Below are 15,367 nucleotides of genomic sequence, written 5' to 3' on the forward strand. Positions count from 1 at the left end.
AATGAAATCCTTAAATCTTTTTTGGTGGGTGGGCTAAAGCTGCAAGTTGAGAATGCCCATGCCAACAGCTGCCTGGAGTGCAAATGAATGAAGCCGGTTGGTCCACTGTCCCACTATGGACCATGAAAGACTGCATGATAGGATCTTGCCTTTGGTACAATGATGCCCAGAGAAGCTTTCTCTTTTCATTAGGCCTGGCTTTCACATAGCTTCACTGCCAAAACAGCAATTGGACTTCAACTGTGAAAATTGCTTTTAGCTCTTGCAAAATAACAAGAAATGTCTTTCAATTCAAGCTGTATGTAAATAAACCAATATACTTAGAGAAACCTGCATGTGCCTAGGTCTGTTATGAAAAAGCTTTTATGTGTGATTTTCCTTGCAGCAGGAACAGAGCTGGTACTAGATATAAGCAGACTAAGCCATTGCTTGGGGCCCCGAGCAGCTCAAGGGAGCCCCCATTCACTTTTTATAATAACTTGTCTATTTTAGTATTGGGAGAGGCCCCCCCCCCAGTATTCCTGCTTAAGGTCCCCAATAAGCTAGCACCGCCGCTGAATGGAAAACCTCTTTATTTGTGATGAATCAAAGGGTAAATACCTTTATTAATAGTTTGCTCCTGGGAATGTAGGAAATGTTTTAGCTGTGGGAAAACAAAGATGGAGAAACCTTTTAGAAAACAATCTTATGAAGATAAGGATAGTTTGGGGGTGGAGGGGAGGAGAAGTTTGTCTATGAAGGGCCAGATTCTGTCTCAGTTTCAAATCTAGATTAACTCCACAGAAGTCAATAGGTCTGATTCTCTGTTTGCTTGGATTTACTCCATATATACGCTGAAGTAACAGGTCAGAATCTGGCCCAAAGTGTAGTACAAAACTTTAGTTACAAACTGTACGACACTAGCAACTACTGGGGCGTGGTGTGTTCACAAATTAGGTATGCAGTGCTGTGTGTGTTGCGGGAGAAGTCAGAGACTTTAATTAAGGTTTTGCATTATCCTGTGAGTGATGCTTGTGTGTTACAGATTTCTGAATATGATGGAGGCAGAAGGAAGTTCTCTGTAGTGATACAGAGTCTGTCACTATCAGTCAAAACATGCTGTGTGGGCATTAGGGTGCAGCTACAAGATGTCCCATAACTTAGCATTTCTTTGTTCTAAAGGGCTTGCACTGAGGAGATGTCACAGAGAACCAACGCTAATGATCGCTTTCAAAGTTTTCCTTTATGAAATTGTATACACAGTACCAGTTAAAAAACCTTAGAATCTGACATGGACAGTTTAATATTCTTATCTTATCCACGGTTTCTGCCTGTATCATTTTTGTTTTAAGCAAAATTACAGAAACAATCAGAAGATACTAAGAGCAGCTTTAAAGTAAACAGCTATGAGGATAATATATGGTATTTGCTACATCTTTCAAGCCCTCAGTCATAGAGACTGAATGTCTGGGCTCTTAGGTCATACGGATATCACAGGCAGTGTAATAACTAACGTTGGCAGTACTACAGCAAGTCACAGATCTATAATTTTATAAATTCTATCAAGCTTTTCATGTTTGTTTATAACTCGGTAGCATCATGATTTGTTGTTCACCTCTCGGAATGTTCTTGTGATATTTAGCTTGTATGTACCTCAGTCATCTTGCATTGAAGAAAAGATCCTGATGATGTGACAACCTGTTTGGTTTGTCAATGGGATGTGTATCTTCCATCCTGAATGAACATTAGAAATCATAGATGAAGTAACAAGAGCAGATTTATACAGCAAAACCACAAAGACATGGGGGGGAAACCCCTAACAATTATAGGGCTTGACATGGCAAAGTGCTGAGCACTCTGGTCCCAGTCCAGCAAAGCACTTATGCACATGCTTAAATTTAAGTCAATGGGACTTCACTTCCTTAAGTGCTTTGCTGGATCAGGACCTTAGCACTCGGCATATTGCTGGATAGAATGCATTCATATCTCCATTAAAATCCATGAATAACTCCTATGTTTAAGTTAGGGTACTTTTTTTTTTTTCTTTTTTAAAAAAACATTGTGATACCCTTCATAGCATCCTTGGAATAGTTATCAGTGGTTTTAAGTAGTTGTATTTCAATAGCTGCATTTAAAGGGTTTTGTAATGCCCCTTTGGAAAACAAAGACCCAGGTTCTCTGCTAGTGTAATTCAGCCTTGAATTTGCAAGTCCTTGCATAGTGTGCAGGAAGAAACACAAGGCTTTTGCACTCTCGTTTAAGTGTGAGCAGAGGCTACACATGCATAGATATGAAGTTAAATACTAGGTATGGTCATCTGTAGTAAGTGGAAGCCGTTCACCAGCCACCTATATGCCCAGTCCTTTATTTTATAGAACACAAGGTTAAAAAGGGTCTAGTTTGGGATGGAAAATGAGCAAGTTTGAGGACACTTGGGCTTAAGCACCCTCCTCAACATGTGAATAAGGGACGTATCCACATGTTGCCCCATCCCCCAAGTATTATTCCTGCTACAAGGCACAAGTAACCTACAGTAACCCTTTGTACCTTTGTTTTGTGGGCTAAAGCTTTCCATGCTAAACTGTGGGACTTTGGGTGTTAATTTCCCTTCTATTTGATTTTCACGGGAGTTTGAGTTTGCAGCTGCAGCTCCATCTCCATAGAGTTAGAGGGAAGTTCACTGTTACCTGAAATGCCAAAATCATAAGCAATCTGGGACAGGGACTTCATTTTACTATATGTATGTACAGTGCCTATGTATGTTGACACTACCTTAGAATAATGTGAAATCTATAAAACTATGGATAATTAAAAATACAATATAATATCCCATTTGCCATAATTTCATAACTATAATGGATGGGCATGTAGCATGATTGTTCGAAGAAATTTTCTACTTGCTATGTGTTTAGCAAAACAAGTATCACCAAAGATTTTTTGTGTTCTGTTGATATGCCTTGGAGACTCCATCTGGTTGAATATGTTTTCAATGGGTCCATTCTTGATATGGATTAAAATGCAGAATTAGTACCATTCCACGCAGTCTCCTTATCTGTTCACAAGTATAGCTGCTAAAGTATGTTGACAAGTGAAGCAAAGAACTGATGCTATTATTCTTTAATTGCCCTTAACTTTAATGTTGTCTGTTCTCCACTACTCAGTGACACCATCAAGTATCAAATGAACTGGAAAGATCAAGCATTCAAGTTCTGGTACTGAAACACATGACTAACTTTAGGCATGTGAGTGGTTCCATTCATTTCAATGAGAGAAATTAAATGCTTAAAGTTGGGTCTGTGCTAAAGTACCTTGATGAATCAGGGCCTTATGCTTAGTTGCCTGCAAATTGTTTCTAAAAACCATGATAAACTGTATTAAACAAAGTAGTAAATTTTTGGAGCATACCTGACATGAATTCCATTACATCATCATTATTCATTAGTTCAGTTCTCAGTCTTACAGAAACTGTCCTTTCCAATCCTAACAAAAGATTGTAAATTGGCTTTGCTTTCTCACTGAAGTCAATGATTTTCTGGCTGATATATGTAGTATATATTAGCACGTGAATAATTGAATGAATTGGCTCTGATATTGGATGTAGCCCCTTGTAAACTAAGGCAAACATTTTCCAAAGTGGTTTGTAACTTTGGGTAACTCAATTTTTGATCACCCAAAAACTTAGGTGCCTAAAATTAGAAGATGAGCAGTTTGGAAAATTTGGATGCAAGTACTTGATATCAATGATTTTATGTGTACCTAAATGTAACCTTAATTTTGTCACAGAGATCTGACTCTATAGCAATCAATTGAAATAATGCATTTCTGCTAGATTAAACGTCTGTGGATTGTAATACTTATGTCACTTGAATGATGGCAAATGGCCTAATGTTTCTTTTACTGTGGCAACAGAAATTGTTCTTCTGTCCTTGGTTTTTATTGTGGAAAACAGCATCTATCAATTTAGTCTTGATGGTAGAAAATAAACAAACAAATGGTGTATGCTCCTATTTCGGGAGCTTGGGACTCTCATGTAATATTCGATGCTCTTGTGAATAGTCCACTGACTTATTATATACGTAGGCTGTGACTTCAATGGAACTACTCGTGTGAGTAAGGAATCCTTGAATGAGTAAGGGTCTTCGGGGCAGACTTTTTTGTTACTTGTGACAAGCTGAGCTCAGTCTCAGTGGGAATCTGAATACTCTATAGTCAGCAAACACCGTTTACAAGATGTTATGTCACTAGGAGATGGGAGGGCTAAGAGACCTTCACTCATTCAAATCCAGCCTAGGTCAGTGCTGAGTGAAAGTCCTTGCCATCTGATAGCTGTTCAGTTTGGCTAATGTTTATTGAGGAGTTTGGCCTCAGTCCAATTCCCAGTGTACAGGTGTCCACAGTACAAAAACACAATCCACATTCGGTACTGATTGGTCACTTCATTGACAGTCTCAGCAGAGATGCCAAGAACTGTGTGTGAACAGATGCTGAACTATCTTCTTACCATGGGAAGGAGTCCTGCTAGGTGAAAGCTGGGGACTGCTGGCAGGGAACCATGTGAGGAAGTGTGCACTGCCACTGCATGAAGAAGAGAAGATTTCAGAAGACTTTCTACTGATTATCCTGGGCACTAGAAACTCTTACACAGAATTTTTGGATATTGGCCCATAGTCTGCAAGATAACTGAGCATGTGCCTAATTTTAAGCTTGTGAATAGTCCCACTGAAGTCAGTTAAATTAATCATGTGTTTCAGTACCTTGCTGAAAGGGGGTCATGTTGCCCATTAAAGAATGTAAGAACAACCATACTGTGTCAGAACAATGGTCCATCTAGCCCAGTATCCTGTCTCTCTGACAAAGGCTGGTTACTGGTGCATCAGAAGGAATGAACAGAACAGTGCAATTTCAAGTGATCCATTTCCTATCGTTCAGTCCCAGCTTCTGGCAGTTGGAGGTTAGGAGCACCGGAGCATGGGGTTGCATCCCTGAACATTTTGACTAACAGCCATTGATGGACTTATCTAATTCTTTTTTGAGCCCACTTATTCTTTTAGCTTTCACAACATCCCATGGCAATGAGCTGCAGGGATTGACTGTGTGTTGTGTGAAGTACTTTGTTATGCTTGTTTTAAACCAGATGAGTATTCATTTCATATGGTGACCCCTGGTTTTTGTCATGTGAAGGGGTAAATAATGTTTCCGTATTCACTTTCTCCACACCATTCATGATTTTATAGCCTTCTATCATATCCCCCCTTAGTCATCTTTTTTCTAAATTGAACAGTCCCACTCTTTTTAATCTTTCCTCATATGGAAGCTGTTCTGTAGCCTATTTATTTTTGGTGCAGAGAAGAGTAACCTTTCCAATACTAATATCTTCTCTAACATGGGACCAGAACTGAAGTATTCAAGGTGTGAGCATACCATGGATTTATGTAGTGGAATTATATTTTCTGTTTTAATACGTATCCATTTTTCTAATCGTTCTTAACATTCTATTAGCTTTTTTGACTGCTATGGATGTTTTCAGGGAAGTATCCATGATGAATCCTAGATCTTTCTTGAGTGGTGACAGCTAATTCAGACCCCATCATTGTGTATGTGTAGTTGGGATTATTTTTTTCCAATATGCATAACTTTTCACTTTTAACATTGAATTTCATCTGCCATTTTGTCGCCCAGTCACCCAATTTAGAGAGGTCTCTTTGTTACTCTTTGTAGTTAAATCCAAAACTGACTAGAGTAATTTTGTATCATCTGCAAATTTTGCCACCTCACTGTTTACCCCTTTTTCCAGATCATTTATGAATATGTTGAACAGCACAGTCCAGTACAGATTGTTCAGGGACTCCACTATTATTTACCTCTCTCCAGTGTAAATAACTGACCATTCTTACCCTTTATTTCCTATCTTTTAACCAGTTACTGATCCATAAGAGGAGCTTCCCTCTTATTCCCTGACAGCTTAGTTTACTTAAGAGCCTTTGGCGAAGGACTTTGTCAAAGGCTTTCTGAAAGTCCCAGTATACTGTATCCACTGGTAACCCTTGTCCACGTGCTTGTTGACTTCCTCAATAAATTGGTGAGTGTCCTCGGATTTGTCATCTAAAAAGAATTGCTTGGGTGTGGGAATCACTCTCATATCCACTGCAATGAAGACAGATGCAAAGAATTCATTTTTATTTCACAGCAATGGCCTTCTTTGAGTGCTCCCTTAGCACCTTGATCATCCTGTGCCTCCACTGACTGTTCGGAAGGCTTCATCCTTCCCGTGTACTACTTAAAAAAAAAATTGCTGTTTGTTTTTTTGTCATTAGCTAGTTGCTCTTCCAATTCTTGCCTGGCCCACCTTACTATACTTGACTTGTCAGAGTTTAGGCCCCTTTTTATTTTCCTCACTAGGATTTGACTTACAATTTGTAAAGGGTGGCTTTTTGCTTCTAACCACCTCTTTTACTCTGTAGTTTTGCCACAGCAGAATTTTTTTTTTGTCCTCTTACCTTTATTATTTTTATTTGGGGTATACACTTAGTTTGAGCCTGTATTATGGTGTTTTTAAATGGTCTCCATGCAGGCTGCAGGCATTTCACCATTGTGATTTTTTCTTTTAATTTATGTTTAACTAGGTTCTTCATTTTTGTGTAGTTCCCTTGTTTGAAGTTAAATGCTATTGTGGTGGGTTTCTTTGAAACTTTTTCCCCTGCAAGGATGTTAAATTTAATTATGTTATGGCCGCTGTTACCATGTGGTTCAGCTACATTCACCTCTTGAACCAGACATGTGCTCCACTTAGGACTAAATCTCTCCCCTTCTGGGTTCCACAACAAGCTGCTCCAAGAAGCAGTCATTTAATGTGTATAGAAATTTTATCTCTGCATCCCTTCCTAAGCTGACATACCCAGTTAACAGAAGAATAGTTAAAATTCCCCATTACTGCATTTTATGTCTTTGTAGCCTGTCTAATCTCCCTGAGCATTTCAAAATCACTGTCACCATTCTGGTCAGGCAGTCAGTAGTACGTTCCTACTGCTATACTCTTATTATTCAAGCATGGAATTTCTATCCAAAGAGATTCTGTAGTATTGTTTAATTCATTTAAGATTTGTACTTTATCTGACTGTGATTTCCTTCACACATATTGGCACTCCCCCACTGGCATGACCTACTCTGTGATTCCTATATATTTTGTCCCCTGGTATTACCACGTCCCATTGACTATTCTCATCTCACCAAGTTCCTGTGATGTCTATTCTAGCAGTATCCTTATTTCATGCCAGGCACTGTAGTTCACTCATCTTAATATTTAAACTTCTGAGATTTGTATAAAGAAAAGGAGTACTTGTGGCACCGTAGAGACGAACGAATTTATTAGAGCATAAGATTTCGTGAGCTACAGCTCACTTCATTGGATACATCTGATGAAGTGAGCTGTAGCTCATGAAAGCTTATGCTCTAATAAATTTGTTAGTCTCTAAGGTGCCACAAGTACTCCTTTTCTTTTTACAGATGCAGACTAACATGGCTGCTACTCTGAAACCTGAGATTTGTATATAAGCACTTGCACATTTTGTCAAATTCAGTTTCTTGCCTTCATGTGTTATCTTTAAATGGGACTTTGTACTTTTGACTGTTCCTCACTAGCTCCTACCTGTTCTTTACCAATTCTTTTCTTATCTGCTTTACTAGGATATAGAGTTTCCACTTTTAATAAATTAATCTGTAAGGGATGTCTCCACCTGAACCATGTGTCGCTCCACAACTGTTGGCTTTGCCCTTACCCTTTTGGCTATGTCTACACTACCGTGGTAAGTCGACCTATGCTACGCAACTGAATAACATAGCTGGAGTCAACCGTATGTGAGGTCGAGTTACCGCGGGGTCTACACTGCAGGGGTCGATGGGAGAAACTCTCCTGTCAACTTACCTTACTCTTCTCATCGGGGTAAAGTACAGGGGTCAGCTGGAGAGTGATCTGCTGTCGATTTCGCAGGTCTTCACTAGACCTGCTAAATCGACCGCTGATGGATCGATCTCAGAGCATCGATCCTGGCTGTAGTGTAGACATAGCCTTAGTTTAAAAAAATCCTCCACACCTTTTTAATCTTACATGCCAGCAGTCTAATTCCATTTTGTTTCAGGTGGAGCCCATCCTTCATGTATGGGCTTCTCCTTTACTAAAAGGTCCCCCAGTTGCTAGTAAACCTAAAACCTTTCTCCCTACACCATCATCTCATCCAGACAGTAAGATCCTGCAGTTCTGCATCTTTCTTGCCCTTCGTGTGGATCCTGAACCATTTCAGAAAATGTTACCATGGGGGTCCTGGCCTTTAATCTGTTATCTAATAGCCTAAATTTGGCCTCCAGGACCGCTCGCCTACCTTTCCCTTGTCTTGTGAAATATGCAACCTTCGCATTTGGCAGGCAATTTACCATGCTGTTCTCCCAGTCCTCACAAACCCAACTATCTATATTGCTAATAATTAAATCCCTCATTACTATAGCTGGCTCTTGCTAGTAACTCGGGTTCCCTCCCTGGGTGAGGTATCCTCAGTGGAAGAGGATACCATGACATCATCTGGAAGAAAGGTCCCAACTATGGGATTGTTTCCCTCCACTCCAGCTTGATGTTGTCCTTTCCCAAGACTTTCATCCTCCTTGACAGCAAAGAGGCTGTCAGACTGAGTGTGGGACCTTTCCATTGTGTTCCTGAAAGTCTTAGCTATATACTTCTGTGTCCCTTAGCTCCTCCATTTCAGCGTCTTTGGCCTCAAGCACCCGTATTGCATCTCTGAGGGCCATGAGCTGCTTTCACCATATGTGTACATACACCACCTGCCCACAAGGCAAGTAATCATACATGCTGCATTCAGTGCAATAAACTGTATAGCCCCCACTCTGCTTCTGGACTTCTGCCTGCATTATTTTTATTCTTGAGGGGGATTTATTGGGGGGGGGGGTGGCTTGTTTGTCTGCTTGGTTGGGTTTTGGGCGGCGGGGAGGTGGAGGGGTTATTGGCCTAAGATTAGAGTGCGCACGGTCTCTCTCTCTCTCTCTCTCTCTCTCTCTCTCAACCTTCTTATAAAACTGCCCTGTTTGCCAGCACCTCTGGCAGCTTAGGTGCTGGCTTCTTAAAACCCTGCTCTGCATGAGTTAGTCCTCCTCCCTGCTTTTTAAGGGATTCTACAGGGGTTTGGGTGTGTCTATGGATTTCTGTTATTCCATAAAAAAAATTCTGCTGAATATAATTTTACAGTTAAATAAAAATCTACTAATTCTTCTGAATCCAAAGATAGACTTCACAGTCTGATGCACTACACCACTGTCTTCTTGAGTCTTCAGACTGACTGTATCGGGTCAGATTTGAAACCACTTCCAAAGTAATAAATTGAACTCTTCAAACATGAGTTGTACAAAATTAAGCTTGACTGAAAAAAATTCCAATTTAAATCTGTTTTTTAACTTTCTTTTTCTTACAGATTAAAATTCTTGGTGTTTTCTTTATTTCGTCTCAAGAGTTCCTGGCCAATGCTTATGTTTTGGCTGTCCTCCTATTTTTTGCCCTTCTATTGCAAAGGACAATTCTCCAGGCATCATACTATGTCGCCATTGAAACTGGAATTAACTTGAGAGGAGCAATTCAGGTACCCAAGATGATGATAAGTAACATGTCTACATAGGGAAAATGCATACATACTAGAAATACAACAGCTGTAATAGACTCAGAGGTTTAAATTCTACTTAATTATATCATAGTAAATTGGGAGCTGTCCCACCGAGATAAATGAAACAAAAATGTTCCTATCCCCCATCACACCATCAGCCCTTCTAGTCCAGTATTCGGCCTCTAATAATGGGCAGTAATGGATGCAGAGGAAGTACAAGGCCTCAGAAGTTGCTGGTTATGGAGTAATATGCTCATAGGAGAACTTTATTCCTAACATTCTCATTTAGAGATTGTATGCTCTGAATCATGAGAGTGCAGTGGCACCAATTCCGATATATTTGGGGGGAGGGGAGGAATTCTGGTTCCCCTCCCTCTCAGCAGGGACCTCATTCTGGTCCCTGCTCATTTTCCGTGCCCTCCCCCCAGACCCCCTTGCTGGGACCCAGAGTCTCCCTCGGACAGGAAGTCTCCTCTCTCTCTCTCACCCACACAGTACATAACCCAGTGCCTCCAGGAGTCAAATTCTTAGAGGACTCCCCTGTGCTCTGCCATATTGGAACAGACTCCCTGTGCACTTGGTCGCAACACCATTGGGCCCAGTCACATTTCTGTCTGGATGGAGGGGCTGGACCAAATTTCACTCATGTTGTGACCGTGCCTCTGGCAGTAGCTTTTTGCTGATTTAGTACAGGACTACTGCTTTAAAGTAATAGGGCCATCGCCACCTTCAGTTCTCTGGCCTATGGAAGTCTGAGTGCAAAAACCTTTGGGAAAGGGGTCTTTTCCCCTCCCGATACCCCTAATTGGTGCCACTGAGTTATTCTGGATTTACAGCAGGGTAACCAAGACCAGAATTTCTGACTCTCGTAACAGAGAGAGTCATCAAAGGAGTGGGTTTCCATAAAAGACAAATAATCACCCAAATTGAACCCATTAGGATGTTATGTGGGCCTTGTACAATAAGATCCTTTGTTACAATTTGCATTTAATCATCTTATTTACCGATTTCATATGGCTATCGATGGAATGTTTATATATTTTAAACTGTGTACTGTAATCTCTGGTCATGTATAATAAAATCAAATATCTATATGAATTAAAATATCAATAATATTAAAAGAAATCTTCCCTCCATGGAAAAAGAAATAAACCTTCACCCTTTTGCAAAAAGTCTTAGTATACAGATGGGCTTTAAAATATACCTCAAAGGTGAAGAAATTCAGTGTTTGTTAGATTAACTGGGGAAGTTAATTCCAAAGAGAAGCTGTAAAAGATACAAGAGCAGAATGCAAAGAGCCCATCAAAATTTTACCTGAAGCAGAGACTTAAAACAATCGGCAGAGAAATTTTAAAAAACCACAGATTTACTAGAAAAATTCTCACTGAATATTCAGCCCCATGTTATGTCCTGGAATAGACATATTATTTGATAGCGAATTTTAAAATATCATCCTTGCATACATTCAGCATGTTGACTAAGGATCATTTACACAAGTCATAATAAAGTTATGCTCTTTCAAGAAGTCCATAATTGGACTTATGGATTGTTATTAAATGGAATACTGGTTATTTATAGATAGTAAGGTTGAATGTACCTTAGAGGGATCTAGATTTTAAAGTATACTAGAGCTCTTCTAAAAATTGTGATTATGTAAACAATGAATCCTTTAAAGTGTCCCTTAAATGTATTGTGCACATAATTCTGCCACCATTCCACTGAGAAATGTCTTATTCCAAAAATAGTGTCCATTGAAATCAATAGGACACCTTGAAAAATACATTACTACTCAACATGAGTGACAGTGGCAGAACCAGGCTCATAATATTATATAACTGTAAACACTGGATCAGAATGACTTTATTTGCTATACAGAGTTCTGCAGTTAGAAAAATTCTAACAGTAAATGGAATAATTAATTGTAATGTTATAAGTTAATATTGCTAGATACACTGGTCAAAACATACCCTAAGAGATGTGAAAAGTCAGCCCGATAATAGTTAGCATTAATTAGACCTCCTATCCATTCAAATACGCTAACAGCCACTGAGAGTACCCATTTATTACAAGGACTCTCATTAGCTGCCTTATTATTTAATCCACTTCTGATTATCCATTATAAATTCTTCTTAGCTGCCAGATCTCTGGATTCCACCCATTCCAACCAGTACTGCCCTGGTTAGAGCTGATCAGAAAATTTCTGTGAAAACAGAATTTTGATCCAAAATGTGAGGAAATCACAAATGTTTGTGTTTTTACCAACCTGTTCTCCTCCTCCTTAGCCTGGTTTCCCACGTTGTCCACTACTTTTAGCTGTCCTTAAAACCACCAATAACTATGAAAGGTACTTAAAATATCGTTGCCAGAAACTGATACAAAATTCCCTAAAAAGGTTACTGAGTTGCTGGAAATGAGTGTGCTTGCCAAACACTCCTTCCAGGATAGTTGTCACAAGCTAAGATTTTTGTTCCCTGTACTGTATGTTACACAAAAGTCCAGCTCGCGAAGAAATTCTGTTGCCATTCCAATGGAGAGCTTTTAGCAAACATCCTGGCGGCAGGAGAATGAAGATCATCAATTTGCCTGGCAGTCTTCCAGCCTATTGAGGTTTTTGGATACGTTCTCTTTGTGCTATAGTTTCTCAATTTCCTGGCAACCTTCCATTTCCTTTCCTCCCTCATACAAATCTGCACCTGTCCTACATGGCTTAATCCTTTGTGATTTATGGCTGGCAACTGAATGCAATGGATACATGGAATCTGGGTGCCTTTCATCAAATAAATCTCATTAACAGCCATGAAGCCAAGCTGTATAGCTTTAGTACCTAAACTGAAAATCAATTGGTAAAAAGTGCTTCTCAAATATTGCATATTACTTATTTTCTGAATCATGGAGCCTAATTCTCCCCTCTCTTAACAATGGTTTTTAATTGAAAGGAGCATTAGCCCAACTATTTTATTCATCTGTGAGCTTGTGAAATTTTTATTGCAAATCTAGAGTTAAATTCTCAGATCCAACACAGTGAAGATCAGCACAGCAAAGCAGATCCTCTGGCTGGGTGAGGCCTGAACCAAACGTCATAGAAAGTCAGAGAAGCAAAAGTACCACAGACAGGACCAGCTCTCCTTGCAGAATCGGTGGTTTCCATGAAAGTTACCAGTAGGTCCTCGGGCTCTTTGAGGCTTCACCTCCCTAGTGGGGAATATTCAGCAAAATGTTATAAATCTGATCTCTCAGAGTTTTCCATGGGAGTGGAGGACAGAAGGTTCGGAAATTTTAAGTCCCATACAAAGAGTTCCTTGCACACATGCACAACTCCCACTGAAAGTAACAGTTTTTGTTATTTAAAGTTTGCAGGACTAGGGCATTTTTCTGTTTGTAACTGGAGGTCTTGTTTTGTGTATGTTCACTCATGCTTTTTGGCCACCTTTGCTGCATTTGTCTTCTAAATAACAAATTGGTTATATTTTAAGATCAGCCCTTCACGTGGCAGGAGTGTCTCTAAAATACAGAAACCAATCTGTTTTAACCAATCTGTTTAACGTAAAACAGTCAGCGCTGTCAGATTTTTCTCTGAACATGAAACTTAATGTTCTAATTTCCAGACAAAAATATACAATAAGATTATGCAACTGTCCACTTCCAACATGTCTATGGGGGAAATGACTGCAGGACAGATCTGTAACCTGGTTGCCATAGATACAAACCAACTGATGTGGTTCTTCTTCCTCTGCCCTAACCTTTGGGCTATGCCTGTGCAGGTAAGAACATGGAATGTTCATATGTTGTTACTGTACTTACGCCTATAGTGATCATTCGCTCCTGAATTTTATTGAAGCAGGGAGAACAAGAAGATAGAAATAAGAATGTTATAACAAGGATAAAAGAGGGTTTTCACTTAGAATGTCATAAATTTCCTCAAGAATGTGTAGGTGGTGGTTGAAAATAGCATGTAAGTTGGCAGTGTGTTAGAGTTGTATTGGGAATTAACTCTTGGAGTGTTGCCAAACAAACTTAGCTTTCTGCCACAAATACCATCAGGTGCTGCCCCTTATACCAGTTGCATTACTTTGATGCACCATCACGTTCACTGCATTGTGACACAACAACAAAGGGGCTAACCATAGAGCATTACAATCACTTGTTTTCTGAATCTCAATGGTGACCCACTGGAAGATGTAAAGGAAGCAGGGGCTTATTGAAATCACTTAAGGCTCAATCCTGCATTCTTTGGTCATTCAACAAAACTGCCCTCCAGGGCATGGCAAACTCCCCTGAAAGCCTAAGGACAGTAGGAGCTGGCTTTTTTTCTCTTGAACATCTATGCTCATTAGCCTGTCTTAAGCTGTTTTCAAAAACATATTTTAAACATTTGTCTTCAATTTTAGTGTGCATGAAAGTGGGAAACTAATAGCACTGGTCACGACGGGTATTGTACAGATGGGCACTGTGTATACTTCCTACCAAATCCCTCCTGGTACAGCTCATTCCACCCTGATTCCTCTCCTGTTTTAGCCCTGGATCTCTGTCAGTCATAGAGTGCCAAGGTTCTGTCAAACTGCACAGTATTTTGTTCTGGCTTTTCTTTGTGGATAAATGTTTAACAGGAACTAGACGCAGACCACTACATTTATATCCCAAAATATTATTTGATGCCTTGCCCCAGAGGATAATACATACGCCCACTATTCCTACTCCTAGAAATATCCTTCAGGGCCATTACATTTTTACAACTCTTTCCTCTTGTTGTGAATTCCAGACAGACCAAATAAAAATCTGGAAGAAAACATAGTTGTTTCTACACAGACAGCTGTGTTCTTTTGGATACCTATTTGGCCTAATTTGCTACAGTATTTAGCCTAGCCAAAAGCTACACTACATACACACTGTAATATGTGGGATTGTAGTACTAATAATTTCAAATGACTGTGGCTGTTGTTTTACACAGGTGCCTTTTAATGTATCCAGATACTATAACTAGCAGCAAATCCCAATCACAGCTCATGCTCATGAAATTGCACAGCTTTGCTTGCCACATGAAATCAGTTTGCTATTTTATCCTCTCCTGTTTCCTTGCTCTGATCTATATACATGTCCATCCACAGTTCTTTACTCTTCTTTTTCCACTTGTACAGTACTGCCACCACCAGTTGTTGGCTCTTAATTGCCCAGTTCTGAAGCTCTTATGCATGTGTAATGCCCAATGAAATCAGGTTTGCTTGCATCAGGGCTTTAAGATGAAGAAAGCGCAAAGTTCCTAAGTGTCTAACCCACTAAAACAGAGAGAGAGAAAATTACTTAGTTTGGAAAAGTCCATATTTAACAAAACCATAGAAATCTCCCAAACTCCTACTGGGAATTTCGAGAGGAGGTTGATGGTACTACAGTGTCTCTGTATGGAAATTATTTCACCTGACATAAATACAGCAACTCCGATTGTATTTGTTGGGCTGCTTTTTTTGTTTTTGCCAAGAATTCCCCCCTGACAAATATAAATTCTCAACAGTGAAAGAGACAACAGACTCTAAATTAATATGCTGCTTTTTAAAGTAGACAATTCAGTTTCGAGTACATCAGTGATATTTCTGTTCATACTGCAAAGGTACTCTGTAAGCAGTTACATAGGGGATGGTCTGGATAGTCTAAAAGTCAGAAGAATGGATGTAGTCTAACTCAGCTGCTCTGAGCTTCATGGTGATTACTCCTGCCCCAAGCAGGTATAATTTCCA

General features: G+C 39.7%; 1 protein-coding gene across 2 annotated transcripts in view; it reads left to right on the forward strand.

Moving 5' to 3' along the window:
• Positions 1-15,367, forward strand: part of ABCC8 (ATP binding cassette subfamily C member 8) — a 138,206-nt gene that overhangs the window by 22,884 nt on the left and 99,955 nt on the right. For both annotated transcript variants that reach the window (XM_077820060.1, XM_077820061.1), the window contains exons 7-8: positions 9,453-9,617; positions 13,244-13,399. In XM_077820060.1, coding sequence (XP_077676186.1) covers positions 9,453-9,617; positions 13,244-13,399 — 321 coding nt within the window. The remainder of the gene's footprint in view (positions 1-9,452; positions 9,618-13,243; positions 13,400-15,367) is intronic.

This window comes from Eretmochelys imbricata, chromosome 6 (genome assembly GCF_965152235.1).
Source record: "Eretmochelys imbricata isolate rEreImb1 chromosome 6, rEreImb1.hap1, whole genome shotgun sequence".
Classification (NCBI taxonomy): domain Eukaryota; kingdom Metazoa; phylum Chordata; order Testudines; family Cheloniidae; genus Eretmochelys; species Eretmochelys imbricata.